Source organism: Pistacia vera, unplaced genomic scaffold (genome assembly GCF_008641045.1).
Source record: "Pistacia vera cultivar Batoury unplaced genomic scaffold, PisVer_v2 Contig581, whole genome shotgun sequence".
NCBI lineage: Eukaryota > Viridiplantae > Streptophyta > Magnoliopsida > Sapindales > Anacardiaceae > Pistacia > Pistacia vera.
The window spans coordinates 462000-483224 of NW_022196425.1; the positions used below are offsets into that span (position 1 = coordinate 462000).

Sequence of the window (21225 nt, forward strand, 5' to 3'; positions counted from 1 at the left end):
GCTTAAAGCAAGCTCCAAGAGCTTGTGACAAGCTTAGTGGTGTCATCATAAATAAAAGCTGGTTTTCATAGAAGCATGGCGGATTATTCTCTGTTTTCGAAAAGGAGTACTCACGGAATTCTTTTTATTCTGGTATATGTTGATGACATCATTATTTACGGACATGATGAGGAAGAGATCAATCAACAAAGTCAAACAACTGTTGAAGAGTTGCTTTGACATGAAGGCATCTCCTAGTCCTAAAGTCTTTCCTGGGCATGGAGCCAGGTCCTTTTGTTTTCTAAAAATAGAATATCACTCAGCATAAGTATGCTCTTGACCCTTTGTCTCTAGCGGGTCTCACAGGTTCCAGACCAGCTTAAACTCCTCTAGAAATAAAAAAAAAAGCTGAAAGCAGAAGATGGACAAATTCTTCAAGATTCAAAAAATTATCGAAAATTAATGGGAAGCTTGCTTTGCTATATTTGATTCTATCTAGACCTTACATTGCTTACTCCATATTTCAGCCAATTCATGTAGCAGCCCAGACGTCCTCATCTAGATGCAGTGAGAAGAATTCAATTTTATGTAAAAGGATCACAAGGAAGAAGACTTTATATATTCATCAAAATTGGAAGTTAAAGTGCACAGTTTTTCTGATGCTGATTGGGCTGGATACAAGGATGATAAGGGAGCCACTGGTGTTTCACGATCAGTGTTGGAAATGAACGGAGAAGTGGTGGAACATGCAGAACCATATATTGGATCAATAAAGTGTGGCACGAAGCTGCTGACGACGAGTCGGCTCCTCTGTTGCTAGCTATGCCCTACTTGGTCCCTCGGCACGGTGGAGGTTCCGTAGCGCGTCATGAGCACCGGGCTAAGGGGCGGTTGAGCAACTCAAGCGAACTGCCCTACCTTACTACAACATAGGGACAGAAGGGAGAAGGTTGTGAAGGTGGCCTTGTTATCCATACCTTCGGTCGGATGAATGGAGGACCGACCGACCCGGGTTTTCATGAGCGTTGGCGGGTCCTGGAGTGCCTGTCAAGGGCGCTAGCGCATACCCCGGGGTGATCATCACCACCTACACCTCACATCTCAGCGTAGTGGAACGTGTAACCCACCTGCTGTCTCATTCAACTACATTTGTTCCTGTAATCTATAACCTAACAGAACGCAGTAGCAAGGGACAACCTGCCCATACAGTGAGCAGGGGGGATGGCACTACTGGCAAAGACCGTCTGGCGAAAACGCCGCAGGCGCGAAGCGTGGTAGGCCTGCGCCGGGGGAGCATAGCATAGGGAGGAAAGGGAGCCCAGACGGTGGAAGAGCCAGGGGAGGCCGGGTCATTTAACGGAAATGGAAGGCTTTTCCCCTATTATAAAAGGCCCTATGAAAGTGCATGAATTCATGGAAAAAGAGGGAGTGAGCCTATATCAAAAATGTCAAAAAGTCAATTTAATGAATAGATAGAGTCAACGGTACGACAGACAGCGCTGCCTACACGCGAATTAGCTTCCGAGGTCGAGCAGTCTCAATTTCACTACAGGATTTGTGAATGAATGCTGGGTTAGACCACCTTGAATGGTGTGAGCCACATGCGGGGAGACCCGAATGTATAGTTTTTAGGGGGATCTGGTCGAAAGGAAAGACTAGCTGGCGCCCACCCGACTAGAAGGACTGAGAAATTAATAGAGTACAAAACTTATCTTCAAGCTTTACCTTATTCTGATCGTTCAGAGGGCGATCGTGGAGTCACTGAATGAAGTCCTCTGTTTCTTTCGGAGGTGCTGACCCGCAGCGAGGCAGAGATGACTAAGTGACATATGAAATATGGCGACGACAACAGCATGTCGTAGAAAGAGATAACAGGTGGAGCCAACGACCCACTAAGACTAACGTATCTACAACTACATCCCCGAGCGGCAGTCAAACGGAGGCGTGAATGCAAGATGCCAGCGGAATGATTGATCGGACAGAGGCTAAGGCTGCTTCCTTCCCACCGTATCCTTCCTTGTGTGTTGGAGATATAAAGCGAGTGCACTGGAAAAGAATGGGAACTGGGTCGATCTATTCTATGGCGAAGCATCCGAAGCATAACTGCACACTCAGACGATCTTTGCCGAGAGATAGGAGCATTCGGTGGAACCGGTGAACTACACTTGCTTCTGGATAGATGTGTGGGACAGAGGGCTCGTGGTACCTACTACCCACCCTTCCTCCTCTGCTTTGAGAATCGTGTGAACGGAGAGTGGGTAGAAGGGAAGGAGGTCCTCATACGGAGTCGAACACTTACTTGAGCAGTGCGGGAGACTGGGGAATGGGTCGAGTAAACTCCCCTGGGGACGGAGAAAGAACAGACGAAGCTTTACTTAGATAGGGCTTTGATTGGTATTGATTTTTTCTTAGTGATTGGAAAGGAGGGCGCCTGGGGATGTTATAGAAAGGGAAGGCAGAGGTAGTACTTCGAATGGAGAAGAGAGGTGGCTCAGCAGGGAAGGAATGGGAAATCGTCAAGGATGACTTCTTTGTTTTGTTGGTGAAATGAAGGGCTAAATAGCTACCAGTGATTCTCTAAGCCGGTCTGGATTTCCAATGCCTCGAGAAACTGGTCAAGATAGATGACAGCGCCTTTTTCCTCTCTTCCTTGCCGGGAGGGCTCTCTTATTGCCTTTACCTCCCGCCCGGCCTGGATAAGACATTCTATAAGCATAGGCTTAGATAGGGTTTTAGTCCTTCTTTTAAGAAGCCGCTTAGCGCTTAGCTAGGCATAGCCACTTTAGGACAGCACTCTTATTGGTCAAACTGAGAAGGCTAGTATCGGTGTTGGAGTTCGAAGGTTCTTTCCTTTACTATAAGTAATATAAGATGCGGAAAGAAAGTTCCTAGAAGGTACTCTTCTCTTTTTCTTATACGATAATAGTAGACACGAGCGCCTAATACTAAGAAGCAGCGGTATCGCATCCTCGAGTGGTGAGCCCAAGCATTTTAGCATGGCAGAGCTTTCATTCCCTAGTTGGGTGGCCCGTGGGTTTACTTACTAGATCTCACCATGTGTCCTGTCGCATAATGTGTCGATATAGTTCTTAGTCCGGTGTCGCATACTTTAAAAAGAGAAACAATTATTGCAGGAGGATATTTCTAGTCATTTCTTACTAACTGGCAATCGTGCTTCTATATCATATGTCTTGGTATCACTAAAGGCTAATTCTTCACAACAAAGCTTTCTGACTCGATGAGATATTTTTAATTGATGAAGAAGATTTATAGCATCTTCCACTAATCTTTCTAGTTCTTTGTAGGAGGATTCACTCTTTTTAAGAATTCAACCTTGTGAAATTGATGCAAACGAATTTATCCTATTGAATGGCAGAAACGATACGGAGACATCATCCGCTTCAGCTACATCGACGATTTGAAAGCTGTTGTGTTGAAATCAAAAAGTGGTCTTTCAGAAGAGAGTTCATCCACTCAAAGATCTTCGGCAAGCTGCTATCTTGCTCATTAGCTAGATGCCTCAGAAACGAGAGGGGATAACCATTACTGTGATAGAACTTTTAGCTATGAATAGTAAGAGCCCTACAATAGCCTTTACTTCAAGCAAGAAAGATGAGTCACCTGGAAATGAAGTGAATGAGCCTTGGGTCGGAGTCAAACTAGAGCAATCTCAATGTGATCACTATCTCTATAGCGCTTTATTGTTTCGAAAGCAAATGTCCATGAAATGAAAAAGAAATGGATAGAGTAAGATTCAATACCAGCTGATTCCCTTATTGATTAACCTCCTTCAACGTCACGGATAAGATCCCAAGAGCTTCGTCTATACCAGTAGATAAAAGAGGATGCTTTTTGAGCTTAAACCGAAATAGGTGCAGCAGATAGAAAAAAAGAGGTCCTGACTTTCTTTTTCAATAACAAAGGAATGTAGTCTTACTCTTCAATCAAATGGGGAGGACCTGGTATGTCCTGGATGCCCTACCAGGGAATCCTGGGGAAGTTCTTTCAAAGTCTTAAGTATATGAATCTGCAAAAGGAAAGAAGTCCAACAAATACCAGTGGCATTTCCATTCTTCATTTTGACTCTCTTCGGGGCCTTCCTCGGCATTAAATTGCAAGAGAATTCGTACAGTGGGGCGAGAGAGAGAACAACTCGATCGACAATCTCTCTTTCTTTTCAATTTGGTATGCTGTGAGATCGAAGATATCGTTAGCAGTCCATGAGTGCTTTCTAGCCAACCCAATCAGTCCCAAAGATGGCAATCAGTATCAGACCATGACACCCTTTTTTCAAATTGGACAATGGAAAAAGCGAGATTTCGTTATGGGTCTATAGCTTGTTTCTAGGCTATTCAATCAATCGATTCAATCACAATACCGGACAAAGCGTACTCCTTGTTCAAAAGGGCGGGAGGTAGAGAATTCTGCTTATTCGCCTCCTACGTTAACAAACAATATGCCTTCCGGCTCTTCTAGTCTCATCCGGGGAATGCCCCTTCTCGGCCAACCTATCTATCGATTTTTCATAACTATAAATAGAAGTTAGGGTTACAAAGCCTGACGAAATGACTTCGAAAGTCTCCTACCAATGTCCTTCAAGTGATCCGGCAATAAAGGAATAGGCTTCATCCCCAATTCCAGCTAATCATCAGCTTTACACCTTTTCTACTTTCTTTTTTGCCAGTTTTATATAATAAGCTAGATTCCATTAATTCTTGGTAGGGAGCTTTCCAAGAAATACACTATCAATGGGCTGCTAGATAGAAGAAGATGGGCCCGATTTATCCTATTGAATACCCTAATCAACTCATTTTGGCCTACCTAATCAACTCATTTTGGCTTGTTCGCCAAAGCGAAGGTTTGAAATGGGCAGGATGGGCTCTCGGTCCACTAGGAAAGTCAACGGGCTTTCCCGAGTTAATGGTGAGGGCTATTGACTTGAGTAAAATAGTGGGAGCTTTGTTTAATAAAAGACCATATTAAACAACAATAATGAACATGGTAATAACGGTTACTTTTTCCTGCACTTGTAGATTCACTTAAATTTGAGCAAAATGATCCCAACATCATTGCGACAAATCATCAAACTAGGAAAGAAATGGAATGGTGAAAATTTTGTNGTAGGTACCAGAGGAGATCGCTATGATCGTTACTGTATCCGTATCGAAGAGATGCGACAAAGTGTTCGGATAATTGTGCAATGTCCTAATCAAATGCCTAATGGCATGATCAAAGCCGATGATCGTAAGCTATGTCCTCCATCACGATGTCGAATGAAACTATCCATGGAATCATGCGCCGTGTGAAACGTAGATCATCGCCGTTCTTAACCGAGACCTAGGTTAAGCTCCGTCTTGGAACCTTGTGGGGTTAGGAGTAAAGCATCCCGAGGTTGGTGCATCTCGTTGGGCGTGGAGAAGCATTGGGAACCCCAATTTCTTTCTTCGGAGCCGTTTCTTTTCCCGTCCCCCCCCCCCCCCCCCCCCCCCCCCCCCCGGCATAGCACTTCGCTTCCGGTTCTTCAGAAGAATCAACTGACTTCTCCCTTTTTCATTGATCTAGGGGGAAAAGGAATCGTCTACCAGTTGGGAAGCTAGATATCAAGTAAGTGGCTTGATGAGGATAACTAAGCTTGGTATGATTGGCATAGGATATGACTTGAAACATTTTTTCTTTCCTTTGACCGAAAGCAGCACTGATGGCATAGTCACTCGCATCACACATAATTTCAAAGGGGTTGTTCCAATTTGGTGCGACCACTATTGGTGATGTCACTAGCTTCTCTTTCAGCAAATTAAAGGCCTGCAAACACTCAGAATCAAAGTTAAATTTCATATCCTTGGCAAGAAGATTAGATAGAGGTTTTGCAATTTTTGAAAAATCCTTAATAAATCTTCTATAAAATCCCACATGTCCAAGGAAACTTCTGACTGCTCGAACCATCGTTTGGGGAGGTAATTTTTCAATCACTTCCACTTTTGCTTTATCAACCTCAATCCCTCGCTCAGAGATCTTGTGTCCAAGCACGATACCTTCTCGTACCATAAAATGACACTTCTCCCAATTCAGCACAAAATTTGATTCCTCACAACGCTGTAAAACTAACGCAAGATTTTGCAAACAAGATTCAAAGGTTAGTCCATACAACGTAAAATCATCAATGAAAATTTCCAGAAATTTTTCAGTCATGTCAAAGAAAATTGCCATCATGCAACGTTGGAAAGTAGCTGGCGCATTGCATAAACCAAATGGCATACGTCGATAAGCGAACATGCCATAAGGACAAGTAAATGTTGTTTTCTCTTGGTCCTCTGGAGCAATAGGAATTTGATAATAACCTGAATAGCCATCAAGAAAACAGTAAAATTTATTACCCGCTAATCTCTCTAACATATGATCAATAAATGGCAATGGGAAATGGTCTTTTCTAGTGGCAGAATTTAATCTTTTATAGTCTATACATACACGCCATCCAGTGACAATCCTAGTGGGGGACTAACCCAATTACTATCAGAGATAGGATAAATAATACCTGCATCGAGTAATTTTAACACTTCCTTTCGTACCACTTCTTGCATCGCAGGATTTAATCTCCTTTGCGGTTGTATTGTTGGCTTGAAATTCTCTTCCATGAGGATCTTATGCATGCAGATGGAAAGGCTTATTCCCTTGATATCAGCAATTGTCCATCCCATCGCTTTCTTGTACTTCCTCAAAATGTCTAGCAGTGACTTCTCCTCCAAATCTGTCAAAGATGCAGAAATAATCACAGAATAAGCATCTTTATCTAGAAAAGCATATTTTAAATGTGAAGGAAGAGGTTTAAGCTCAAGTTTAGGAGCCTCATTAGGGGTTTTATGCAAATCCTCCTTTAGCTCCATATTATTATCAGTCAGAGATTCTTTCTCTAACGCTTCAGCTTCTTCTATCAAGCAAGGGTCTTCATCTTCTGTTGTGATTGACTCAATTAGACATCTCTCCAAAGAGTCCTTCTGCAAAACTTCTTCTCTGTGATCACCTACAATCCCACCAAAACTGTCAGNTCGAATGAAACTATCCATGGAATCGTGCGCCGTGTGAAACGTAGATCATCGCCGTTCTTAACCGAGACCCAGGTTAAGCTCCGTCTCGGAACCTTGTGGGGTTAGGAGTAAAGCATCCCGAGGTTGGCGCATCTCGTTGGGCGTGGAGAAGCATTGGGAACCCCAATTTCTTTCTTCGGAGCCGTTTCTTTTCCCGTCCCCCCGCCCCGGCATAGCGCTTCGCTTCCGGTTCTTCGGAAGAATCAACTGACTTCTCCCTTTTTCATTGATCTGGGGGAGATTGAGTCTTTATGCATCAATTCTACGATATGTAAATGTTTGTATTTGTAGATGCAGGATCCATACATGCTCTAAACCCTTATTTGTTCATTTGGAGACGAGGATTCATTCCCCTTCCAAGATGATGACCCTCGCCTTTATCCACCCCTTCGTCACAAATTTTTATGTAGGACTCATAGTCCAATATTTCAGTACTTTTAGATCACTTTCTTTTTCATTTTCTTTCTTTCAGTTTTTTTTTTTTTAACTCTCCAGACTCTCATTTACTCAATAAACTCACCATTGAAACTGATTTACTTTTAGATTAAATCTTTCATTTATCTCATAATCAAATTTGAATTTAATTTAACTGGTGAGAAAAGTATTATTATTATTATTATTATTATTATTATTATTATTATTATTATTACACTTTTCTCATCAGTTAAATAAAAATTCAATTTAATCATGAAATAAAAAGAAATGGCTTGATATAATTATATCCGAACGGTTCTGATTTTATATATATATAAGAAATGAGGCTTCATATATTTAAGTAATTTTAATTAGTTTCATTGTTGAAGTTGTGAAGAATATTGTTAAAAAATATAGTAATGTTTAGGCATACAAACTATTTCCTACAAACTGGTGTGGCAACCATGTATGTTTCCAATATAATCTCCTTTATTTAATTAATTTATTTTTAATTTGAAGTCACATAATTATATTAAAACATGTCACTTTAGAAGAGAATTAAAAAAAAAAAACTATGTGTGTTTTGTTCTTTATTGAATAAAAAACATATTATACCTTTTTGTTGAGCACTGCTTATACAATGATTTATATATAAAAATAAAGAAATTAACAACTCTGCATTATTTCCATAAGAACTTTATTGCTGGACGGAATGCATCTAGACTTACATTTGATCTGATGCATTATTTTCGAATGTCCAACTGATTTGATAGTGCTGGTGATTCATGTGTGATCTTCTCATCTTGTTGGACTATCTTTTTTATTTGAATTGTTGACACCAAGTCTTCTTGACTACTCAAATTTTCTCTACTGATTTTGAGATAATTTTGAGTATTTTCAACCTTATCACTCCAAGATTTCTAGGTCTCCTTATCACTCCTTTAATGCCCAAAGATTTTGTTTCCAAGATATAAAATATTGTTAACACCCTCCTGCAAACTGTGCCGGGGCTAAAGGCACATTTGATCCAAAAGAAATTGAGAGTTGCTCTTGACATTGGTTTGGTGAAGAGGTCAACAACTTGGTGACTGGTAGAAATATGTCGAGTGATAAGCTAACCGAGGGCAACGCGTTCACGCACAAAATGATAATCCATCTCGATGTGTTTACTACGAGCATGAAAAACCAGATTAATAGTCATATGTAAAGCACTAAGATTGTCACAGTATAAAATTGAAGGAGTAGACATTGAAATTTTGAGATCTCGCAAAATGAATGTTAACCATGTCAATTCAGCTGCAATATGCACCATGGCTCGATACTCCGCTTCAGTATTGGAGTGGAAGACAATATGTTGTTTCTTTGCACACCAAGAGATGAGATTTTGCCCAAGGAAAGTGCAATAACTTTGGTGGAGTGTCTGGTAGTAGGACATCCCACCAATCGGCATTTGAAAATGCACATAGATCAAGTGTAGTATTTGAAGAAAAATGTAATCCCAAGTGAATAGTCTTTTACATATCGAAGAATACGTCCAACCAATTTTAAATGAACTATGGTGGGAGCATGCATAAATTGAGATATATAATTAACACTAAATGTGAGATCTGGACGTGTAAGGTTGAGATACTATAGTGCTCCAACAATGCTTCTAAAATAGCCTTGGTCTTCCAGAAGTGTGTCCTCATGTGAATATTTCGTTTTTGCTTCTAAAGGTGTACTCAAAGGCTTACAGTCAACCATGTATGTTTTCTTAAGTATGGTAAGAGCATAATGGGTTTGAGAAAGATGCAGAGCATCAGGTGTTTGAGAAATTTCAATGCCAAGAAAATGATGGATAGGCCCTAAGTCTTTCATTGCTAACTCGCTGCTAAGAAGCTGAATGAAGGAGACAACAAGCTCATCAGTTAATCCTGTAAGAAGCATATCATCCACATAAAGAAGCAAAATTAGTGAACCATGATTAGAATGACAAATAAACAGAGATGGATCGACTAAACTGCAAAAAAAAAAAAAAAAAAAAAAAAAATCTATATTGAAGAAGAAAGGAACTAAAGCGACCAAACCAAGCACAAGGCACCTGTTTTAGCCCATAGACAGCTCATTAGAGTTTACAAACATAAGTTGGATGTTGCGGATCAGACAATCCTGATGGTTGTGCCACATAAATTTCTTCAGAAATAACATCAAGCAAAAAAACATTATTGACATCGAGTTGCCGAATGGACCATTGCCAAACAAAAGCCATTAATAGAACCAATCATATAGTCCCTAGCTTGATGACTAGAGAAAACTTTTCAGTGTAGTCGATTCTGTCAATTTGATGATTCCCTTGTGCAACTAAATGGGCCTTGAGATGATCTAGTTACCTATCAATTTGAGTTTTGACTTGAACACCCAATGTGAACCGATAACATACATAGACGCTAACCGTGGAACAAGTTGCCAAGTCCAATTTTTTTGTAATGCTGCAAGCTCTTCTTCCATAGCAGCTTTCTAGCCGGGATGAGCCAATGTTAATCGTATGTTATGAGGCTCCCGAGGAACCACTGAAGACATAACTGTCATTGCATACTTTGGATTAGGTTTAATGACACCAAGTCGAGAGTGAGTGACCATGGAATGAGAAGGTTACACAACTTTATTATTCTACAGGAACTCGTGAATTGTAAAGACGAGACATTTGATAAGGGCAGGTCTATAAGATCATTGAAAGAAGGCATTGTTGGATTGGTTTCTGTAGGTGGAATGATTGAAGAAGGTGGACTGGAGATAGGAGTCAGTTCTGATACATTGGAGTGGGGTTAGAACTTTCACCATTTAGTATGTTTGAAGTGAAAGGTACAACAGAAGGTAAAAGACTTAAGCAAGGTGGCCTAGAAGATGTTGTACTTGCAAAAGAATCAATGTTAGGTTTCGAAAGCCAAGTGTCAAAAATACTAATAAAGTGAGATGAATCAGAAGTGAGTGTTGTCAAACAAGAGGTCTTATAAGGAAAAACCAATTCATCAAAAACAACATGATGAGAAACAAAAAATTTTCTGTTAGAAGGATGAAAACACCTATATCCTTTATATGAATCATTGTAGCTAAAAAAAATACACGGAATAGATTTAGGATCAAGCTTATGATGGCGTGGGTCCTATGTCTAAGAAAAACATTTAAAACAGAAAACTTAATTAAAGAATACACAGGATGAGTTCCATGCAATAAAAAAAATGGAGTTTCAAAATTAATCGTCGATGATGGTAACCAATTGATTAGATTAACAGCTATAGTGAAAGCTTCTACCCACAGAAATAAGGGAACACCACCATGAAAAAGCATGGTCATTCCTAATTCTCGAATAATTCTATGATGTCATTCAACTATACCTGTCTACTTAGGAGTATAAGGATAGGATATTTGATTAATTATCCCTACGTATATTTAGAAAAATCATCTAAAAAACAAGCATAATATTTAAATTTTGCAATAGATAAAACTGAAGTAGGATCCCACAAATCACAATCAATTTTATCAAAAATAGTAGTACTTGAATGTGTGGAACAAGAAAACGGTAATTTGCTATGCTTTCCTAATTAACAACTATCACAAAGATGTTTTAGTAGCTCCTACAACTTCAATTAACCTTTATTTTTTAATAACTATAATGCTGAAGACTATGGATGTCCTAAATGTTGATTTCAAATTTCTGTTGAGCCTGACTTAAAATGATGAGAGAAATGCAATGTCGATGTGTTGGAGAGAACATAGAGATCACCCTTGTGTCTCCCTTTTATCATCAGTTGTCCTATTTTTCGTTCCTTAACACAAAAATCAACATCAGAAAATTCACAATTTATAGGAAATTCAGTAGCAAATTGGCTCATAGATAGTAAATTCTTAGTTAAATTCAACACTAATAGAACATTTTGAAGAGGTAAAGTAGCTGCATTTTGTTTTATATTTGTATCACTAACTCCAATAATAAGCAATGGAGATCCGTCTCCAATAATTACTGAATTAGATCCTAAATAATTGCAAATATTAGAGAATATATCTAACTTACCTATCATGTGATTAGAAGCTCCATGTTAGATGTCCACTCTATATAAAAAATAGCGCTGTCTAAGGTAAGAGCTACAAGAGCCTGAGGAATCTCCCCATTCTAATGAGACTTTTTAGGTATCCACAGTAGATCTTGGCAATATGACCCACTGGCATTGTTCTTCACGATATAGATTTTTTCAACTGAAGTCATGCAACGTTCACTTGGTGGTGGAGGATGACGTTGTTAAGCGGAAGAAGTAGGGTTATCTAAGAAATTCTTGTTTTGGTTCTTTGGTTGTTGTGCTTGGAATCCACATCCAATGGATGTGAATTGCTATGAGTTGCCACGGTATCCTAAGAAAGGTTGTTGTATGTGCTGTTGTTGTTGGCCATAGACTGCCAAATGAGGAGTGAATTGTGAAGTTGGCACATCCTCATAACTAGAGAACCAATTGCGTTACTGATCAAAGTTATGAACTTGTGAGACCAATTCAAAGTATGATGGCCATGAAGGCTTCAACATGGTAGTTGTGAAGGTTTGATACTGAGGGTAAGACTATGAGAAGGCAAAAAACTTTTTCTTTGTCAGGAACAGGTTTCCCAATGGCTGCAAGGTTGTCACATAGTCCTTTGAAGGTACGAAGGTGTTCCCTAATGATTTTGTCATCTTCTTTGCATAGATATGTTACCTATTGACGTAGTGTGAATTCATGTTCTTGCGAATCTTGAGCATATTCATTTTTTAGTGCTTCCCATACTACATGGGTTGTGTCTAAGCCAACAACGAGTCTAAGAGTTTCTTTAGAAAGTGTTCCAATGACCCACCGACGAAGAAGACAATCAAACTTTTGCCTGGCAATGAAGTTATCTGTTAGTTTTGGTATAAAGTTTTCCGCATCTATGGTGTTGGTTGGTCAAGTGTAGTGTATTTGGTGGCAATAAGGTCTTCGTTAGTGAGATGGCCAACCAATTCTTGGCTTTCTACAAGAGCCATGGCGTGTTCACGCCACAAGGGATAATTGTTTTGAGATATGAGTTTGATTGTGATGAAGTTGCCAACATTAAGAGATAATGAAGTCATAGTGGAAGAGAAGAATGTGTTGTGTTGTGTTGTGACGAGTGCTCACAATAGCTCTAATACCAAGAAAAGAATTTAAAAAAGAAAAACTTTGTGTTTTTGTTCTTTATTGAAGAAAAAACATATTACACCCTTTTTTTGAGCATTGCTTATACACTAATTTATATATAAAAATAAAGAAATTAACAACTTTGCATTATTTCCATAAGAACTATAGTAAAACCTCTCTATAGTCATAATGGTGGGACTAATTAATTTTATTACTATGAGGAGGTTATAATTTAATTGAGGTGTACTTACTAAAATTTCTTATTTTATAATTCATGTTTTAGTAGTACAATATTAGGATTTCAATTTAGCGCTTCAATTTCCTACTTTTTAAACGAATAGAATATCGTGTTTTAGAATTGACAAAGATAAGTGTCTTTGACGGAATTGCAAATACAGTTGTTGAATGGTTAAATTGATGTGAAGCCATAGACAATTGTTAATTAATTTAAGCATTATAAAATTAAGACCCCTGATGTCAATAAATTGCAAGTTATAAATAAAGTGGATGAGAAAAATCAAAGAGTCATTGTAGAATTGAGTGATCAGATTTGACAACTTCGCTACACTAATCGAATAGATATTAATATCTTCCTTAATCATTCAAATAAGCAACAAGTCATATATGCTTTAACTGAAGTAGAAATCATTACTAGAATTACACAAGAAGAGAAATGAAATAATCATGAGGATAATAGTACGGCGAAAAGTTGTGGCAAAAAACTCCAAACATGCTTGAGAAGCTATAAATATTTTTGCTTCAACAAGAAGATGTCCATGCTAGCGTGTAATATACTTGCAAGTTAAAAAAGTATAAATCATTCTCCCAATTAACTTTAGGTAAATATTTTATTTCATCTTAAACCTATAATATAACAAATAATATTTTTTTTTTTTTTTGTAGCATACGCATAATTATTACTATGTAGAGGTAACATTCCTTAAGATGAGAATTAGAAAAATTATAACTTATTACAATGTGGAGTTTATTCTTATTTATAACTATCTGAAGTTGGGAATATAATTTTTTATGACTATGTAGAGTTTATTCTTATATAGTATCACTATAGAGAAGTTTTACTGTATATTGTTGGACGGATTGCACCTGGACTTGAATTTGATCTAATCATTATTTTAGAATGTCCGATTGATCCCATGGTGCTAGTGTTTCATGCGTGATCTTCTCATCTTGTTGGACTATTTTTTTAGTTTGAATTCTTTGACCGCAAGTCTTCTTGATCACTCAAATTTCCTTTACTAATTTTGAGATTATTGTGAGGATTTGCAACCTTATCACTCCAAGATTTTTCAACCTTATCACTCCAAGATTTCTGGGCCTCCTTCCTTTGATCCTCAATGATTTTGTTGCCAAGCTGGAAGATATTGCTAACAAGTTTTTATCAAAGATTTTGTATAAAAATCTTGTATATAAAGTATTATCCAAAAAAAAAAAAAAAATGTATGGTACAATTTAAGCTCTCTTTACTCAATAAATACCATTGAAAAAAAAACAACCTGTCTTTACCCTAATCGGGAATTTAAGGTCAAACATAACCTTTATTAAAAATAATTTTTTGATTAATCAATTTAATTATAAAATACATCCACTTAACAATTTTTTTCGGTAAATGGTAAATTATAAAGAATGAACAAATGAGACCCAAGAGGGAGTCTCGCAAGAGTCTATGAGCCTGGCAAAACCAGGACCCTGCAAAAATCGGCAGCAGCAAGAGAAGGATTTACAATCCTATATACCAGCGAATGTCTCGCAGAAGTCTAACAAGCAGGCCAGCAGCACAAAAAGGCAGGCCTTACGACAAACAAAAGAAACAGCTGCAAAGATATGCAAAGAAGAAATAAAAAGTTATGCAAAAGGTTTTGAGAGTTGCTGAATTCTATTTCTTTTTCATCTAGTTCTTTTTAGCTGATATTACATTCATTTTGGTTTCTAATTCTATTAGTCTTTCGTCAACTTGTTTGTATATTATTTTTTATTGATTCTGGTGTCTGGTTGTAGATCTTCAACCGATATTTGATTTAACGTATTAAGGGCAGACTGTGGTTTATGTAAGATACTAAGATGAATGTTAAGAGTAAAATAGTTTTTGTTTCTTATCAATGGTAAATTGTATCATATCTTAGGTATTTTTTTATGGAATTTTATTTTTTATAGCAGGACCTTTAAAACAATTATAAAATCGTTCAAAACTGAGTCTAGATTCTATAAAATAAGGATTAACATAAAAATAATGATGGATATGGAATCCCCCCACCAAGCACATAGATGAGTACTTTACAGAATTCTCACTTCCATGAAAATTTCAGTAATTATCCATAAATTATGGGAAATTCACTGGCTCAACCACATAGTCATGAGTCATATGTAAAAGTTATGTAGCCAATACTTCATTGAAGCAGATATGATGTTTGATGATGATGATGATTTGATTTGTCATTCATATGTCACCATCAAACCCCATAGACAAAAGAATGAAAAAGAAAAACCAAATTAAATTGAAGTATTCGAACAAAAAAACAAGATTTTGAAACCACAGTTTATGCAGTGACCTCAGACCGAAACTGGCTGTATTTTTGTTAATTAACAACTGGAATTACAGTGGTTTCAAATTGAGTTGGTTAATTGTACTTGGCCATAGTAACAATAAACATACGAGAAAGAAAAGGAAAAAAAAAAAAATAGAAGAAGAAAGAAATAGAAGCAGTGAGATAAAATTTGAATAAATTTGGGGAAGAAAAGCAAACCTTGAAATACTTGGAAATGGCATATAGAAAGCATTAATCTTGAAAGAAAGAAGAAATGATATGAATAGGGTTGTGCAAAGTTTAGTGTATATATAGAGAGAGAATGTAAAAAGTGAGGGGGCTGAAGATGATGACAGAGAATAGAGAGACAAAGGAGTGATGCCGATAGCCCGTTGCATTTCATCATCTGTGCTCTCTATCTTTGTCAACAACATCATCAATGCCTCCCTCTAACACTACACACCATACATAACAAAATATAATACCCAAATAAATAAAATACATAAAGAGATCGAGTGGGAGAGAAATGGGTGTTTCATCAAAACCCATTGCTAATTAGAAGTAGAAGAAGATAGAGAAATCATGAGTGAGTGAGTGAGTGAGAGAAAGAGCCAGGTAGAGAGGTTAGCTCTGAGAGCTTTGAATGATATATAGCTCACCCATGACCTCTATTATAGGAAAAGGAGTTGCCTATCGCTTACTGTTTGCGATTTCAAATGAAATTTTAAGAAAAGAGATTTGATGACTAAATTTGGAGATAATCACAAGTTCAAGCCAGTAATTGTCGATTGTTAATGATAGTTTACAATGAACATTTATGCATGTGTCATTCATTAATATTTTTAACAGATTATAACAACTCATGTACTAGTATTCTTATTATTTTGGTCAACTATGATAGTCAATTTTTGTGCCACAACACTGCCAATGTCATTATCACACTGAAGTCCAGCTTAAGTAGCTTAAGTATCACTCAGCTAGTTATGCATAGGTAGTACATATGTCTCATTTTTTGTTTTTTTTTTTTTATTTTTTTTTTTCTTTCATCATCTTAGATTTAAACTAAAAACTTATATAATATTAGATATATCTTTTTTTTTTTTAATATAAGATCAAATTCTAACCTAACCTCGAAGTATGTTATATCCATCAGCTTAAAGCCATCTAGAGCCTGCCATTTATTGGCTGTTTGTTATGAGCTTGTGACTCTTGTCAGGCGCGCTATGCCTGTTCTTTTCTATTGGTTTGAGCTTGCGAGCTCCATTAGGGGTCTGGCCCATCTCCTGCTTGTTTGGAGCCTAGTGCCCCTTTTGGGCGATTGTTTCCATCAAGTGTCAAAAAAATGAACACACTGTTGGTCTTCTTTAAACTCTTCTGAAGGTATGTTCCTAGTTTTCTGTATAGTTTTCTTCTTTTATGAAATATCTTTTTGCAGGAAAAAAAATTAAATATCTAAAATATATTGTGATACTAGCCAGTCATATTATTGCTAATGATTTATATATATTATATCTCTATATTTCCTCTCATTATCTTGCAATTAATATGATTAGTTATTACTAATTAAAATTTGATTAAATATGTATTGAATTATGATATCTTTGATAGGATGGCACGGAATATCTAGAGGAGGCTCAAACTAGATCAGAGCTTGTCCATGGAACATTGAATGGAACGGCATCAATGGTGACTATAATTCCAACAGTTAGAATGTCAAGAAATTTTTACCGATAAATAATAAAGCCTGTCCTTGGGTCAAAATATTAAATTAAATACATGCAAACAGCAGCCCACTATACTCCACTAAGTATAATGTACTGTACTGTACATTCCCTTGAAAGACAATAAAATATTGACTATGTTAAGGTTTTTCTTCCGAATGCTACATTTTTTGTCTCAAGATATTTGTTTTTTAATTTGCCAGAAAAGATAACCTAAAGTACCAGGTAAGAAATTAAGTAAATTCGAGAACAATATTAAAGAGTTGCAGAAACAAAATTGCACGTGATTAACCAACTATATTAACTATATATGTATATAACATGTTAGTGTTATAATTAACTTTAACATAGAAACCACTGAAATATAACATGTTAATCTTGGAACTTGTCACTTGTAATATTTTCACATTTTCAGCCTGCTTTGTTCTTTAGCGAGGGAGAGTTAACGAGGACATGTTAATTAGTGTATACATAACATGATGAAAATTGAGCTTCCTCTAGTGTCAACTTTGTTGGAGTCTCACACCAACTAGACACGTTCAAGCCTACTGGTTTATAAAAATGAGTAATCCTCCCATTGAATAAGACTTTATTAGGTGAGGAGTCAAACTCATCTAAAATTCTATCATGGTATCAGAGCTGAGCCCAGTTGAGCTGAATGCTTGACCAGTGAGGGTAATCCTCCCATTCAATAAGGTCTTATTGGGTAAGGAGTTAAGCTCACCTCAAATTCTAACAAACTTTGGAGAGAAAATACTCCAATATGTTTTCTATCTTCACCAAAATGGCTGACATAAGAAATGGGTTTCTGTCGTGCAAATTGATATAGTTCAAGCTTCATATATATATATAATTTTTTTTTTTTTTTTTTGATAGGGAGTGTCCGGACCAGCTTGCGCGTACCTCAACTAATTTCTCAGGGAAGTTGATGATAAAGTAAACCCCTTAGTAGCTATCACCATTAGGACCTGTGAGAACTCGAATTCAGGAGCTCATAAAACCTCTTTTTACTCTTTTATCGTCAGGTTACCCAGAGGTAATTTTTCAAGCTTCATATTACTTGGTAAGATTATATATATATATATATATTGTTCATACTTCAAATTTTTACTCATCCAGCGAAAATAAAAATCTACTCAATATTAAGTATAGGTTTTTTGCTTTTATATATATAATTTATTGTATATATTTCAAATCACATTGAAAAGGTCCTGGGCAATTTTTATGAAGTTATGGCGAAATGGCTTGATGACATCAGAGATTAGCTCGGCATTGTATGCAAGCTGCGAGGAAGGTAGCAAAAGCATGGGGATGAAAGGAGAAAGGGTGAAGAATCCCCTATCACTAAAGCCTTATCCTGCAACGTCTGTCTGTCAATCATGCATCTATCTTTATGCCACAAAATGGGGCGGTGATCACTCCTCTTCCACATGTCATTACCCCATTGCTTTTCTTTTATTCTTCTTGTCGGGACTTGCCTTTCTGCTTTCATCATATTTGAATTCTGTTTCTGCGCTTGATGAAGATAATATTCTTATTATTATGACAGCGCACCTTCTTATTCATGTCTAATCATCAGCTTTGTTCTGATAAGTTCATTGATTATAGACATATGTTGACTCCTTTTACAAAAACGCAAAATATTTTTCAAAATAGAACTGTAGATAAAAAGATGTATACATATATGGGTATCGCATATAAGGTTTAAAGTGGAAGTAGCGTCAAAACCAGAAATTTGTGATTGCATACTCTAAAATGGTTATTTCTTGCATGCGTAAGATCAGATTTAATTAAGTGGTGGAATCTCTCTGAGTTTTCCTTTATTTAAGTTTGAAAAGAAGTAAGAGTGTGTGCTGGGATGGGGATGATCTAGAGAAAGAATCGAGACAAGCAGGTTAAAGTGGTAGTGTCCTATGCGGTGTCTCTTTATGTGTGTGCTATTATATTGAAGATGATGTCAATCCAAAATCCTGGACCTATCCCTTTTGGGAGCATGGCATCTCTCCACACAACATTATGCTTTCCCTATTTGGCTACCCATACTCACCCTCTGCCTCTTACTACTAATAACAGGAGGACCTCAAACTCAAAGTAGGAAATGTAAACTCAGTCTCTCAGTTCAAACCCTAGCCCACTAGTTAAAAGAGAGGAATTAATCCAGTGGTTTAACTGTGCTTTCTATGACAATGCAGAGAAAGTTTATAATACCGTCGTGGTATTGCTAACATAATATTCCAAGACATTGTATTTGTATGTACATATAAAGTAGAATCACAAATAATTTAGGGATAGAAAAGTGAGAAAAAATTAATGATAACATGAATTCACTGAAGGGTGATATGAATGATGTATTTTTTTCTAGATTTTTTTTATTTTTATTTATTTATTTATTTTTAACCAAGACAACATTTGAAACACCGATAATTCATATTAAGCTGAGTATACTTATCTTCATAAACCCAGTTTTCAATTATCTCATATTATCATTTCGTATTAGAAAATGATTAAATATTTGGTAGAGTTAAATTAACCTTGACGATGAAACTCTTTTCTTGGGGTATGCCCTCAGTATTTTGTAATTTTTTTCTTTCTTTTACACATATTTACCTTTTCCAACAGAAAAACCAAAAAAAAAAAAAAAAAAACCATTATTATTATTCACCAAATAAGGATTAATATTGAGGTTGTAGAAGGCGCATAGACAAAGAATAAAGCTTAGATGTTGGATGATTGGTCAGGACATTGACCAAAGAAATGGCGAATAATAATCCAAGAGGTTTCTTGAAGGCATCATTTTGTAATCGAAGTTTTTATGTGATTGGGTTATCTGATCCATCCACCTCCTCACGGTTTTTGTTCTCTTTTTATTTTATATAAATATATTTTTAGTCATCTTTTTCAACTGCAAAGAACCATAACCATGCATATCTCCATGTCTTTTGACTTGCTTTTTATAGATATGTGGGCATGCATGGAGCACTTTCCGCCTTATAATCTTTATATGGAGGGACCTCCTCTCCATTGAATCACTTTATAGCTTTCTCAACCCAATTCGTTCACTAATGATAAACACAGAATAGAATTAGTTGTGTCAACTTATGAAGATGTGTACGTGTGCACATTTACTTATGATGTTTGCACATTTATTTAGTTAAGAACAATGGTATTTGTAGTTTACACATGTCGTAATATTTTGCATAAACGTATGCACATTTCTTTAGTGTGAACCTATTGCAAATATGTGAGAACATTTGAGTCAGTTGTGTAATCATTTTTCCAGTCAAACCCTTTGGTACTGGTGTTATGTTTTTATTGCTTGTTAGGATATTTTCCAGTTCCAAAATATGCGTCAGTGGTTCAAATACAGGTGTCAAAAGTGGTACAGGAAAGTTGTTGTGCCTTTTTCAGATGTGGTCCAACAAAGTTGTTGAAAACTTTCCTAAAATAGCCCAACATGTGTAAGCCTTTGTTGGTTGGTTGTCTAAGGGTTTGTTAAGCGAGGATTATATAATAGCTACTTCATCCTTGCATTTTTTTCTTCAACTTGAATACTCTATTTTGTTCTCCGAAAGTTCTTAGAGAGTTTATTATTTGTCAAAATACCTTACTTATTGCAAATATATGGGCACATTTGAGTTAGTTATGTAAACATTGTTCAAGTCAGACCCTTTAGTACAAGTGTCATGTTTTCATTGCTTATTAAGATGTTTTCCAAATGTAAAATATGCGTGAGTGGTCCAACTACAGGTGTCTGATATTTCAAAAGTGGTCCAAGAGAGTTGTGCCTTTTTAATATGTGGTCTAACAAAGTTTTTAAAAACTTTCCTAAAATAGCCCAACATGTATAAGCCTTTGTTGGTGGGTTGTCTAAGGGTTTGTTGAGCAAGGATTATATAATATCTTCTTCATCCTTGCATTTTTTTCTTGAACCTGAATACTCCATTTTGTTCTCTGAAAGTTCTTAGAGAGTTTATTATTCGGTCAAAATACCTTACTTATGTATTGTTGTTGATAAGTGTTTGTTGGAACATGGTTCCGTTGATGCAAGCTTGAAGGGAGTTCAAGTTGTAGAGCTTAAAGTTGACTTCGGTCTTGAAGCTTGAGCTATACATGAGGTTTTTGGATTCAAGCAAGTTGAAGCAGAACATTTGAGCAACCACATGGTGGAGTTAGACTGTTGTGAAACATGGAGTGTTTTACATTTGTTTACTTAATTTCAACTTTATGATTGACTTGCAAGTGTTTGTTATAGTGGATTTGCTTCATCTGGACTTGGTCCCATAGATGTAGGTGTTGATAGACAAGTTCAAACTGAAGATATGCATTC

General features: G+C 36.7%; 2 protein-coding genes across 2 annotated transcripts; both read right to left on the bottom strand.

Moving 5' to 3' along the window:
• Positions 1-1654: 1654 nt before the first annotated feature.
• LOC116109533 (retrovirus-related Pol polyprotein from transposon 412) lies at positions 1655-7040 on the bottom strand. The gene is given in 7 exon segments (XM_031395761.1): positions 1655-2056; positions 2059-2218; positions 2609-2641; positions 2643-2671; positions 5638-6072; positions 6184-6317; positions 6512-7040. Coding segments are annotated over 7 exon segments (1671 nt in total). The 3' UTR covers positions 1655-1705.
• Positions 7041-9104: 2064 nt separating this feature from the next.
• Positions 9105-9962, bottom strand: LOC116109534 (uncharacterized mitochondrial protein AtMg00810-like). Its single transcript, XM_031395762.1, has 2 exons — positions 9845-9962; positions 9105-9388 (listed from the first exon to the last, which is right to left on the bottom strand). Exons 1-2 carry the CDS (start codon positions 9960-9962, stop codon positions 9105-9107), a joined length of 402 nt encoding a protein of 133 aa, XP_031251622.1.
• Positions 9963-21225: the final 11263 nt, after the last annotated feature.

Bases quoted from the DNA above. Each gene is read 5' to 3' on its own strand.
- LOC116109534 (XM_031395762.1), bottom strand. From the start codon at position 9,962: ATGGAAGAAGAGCTTGCAGCATTACAAAAAAATTGGACTTGGCAACTT. The intron at 9,389-9,844 runs GTAACTAGATCA...TGCTTCTTACAG, and splicing joins GTCAAAACTCAAATTGATAG to GATTAACTGATGAGCTTGTT.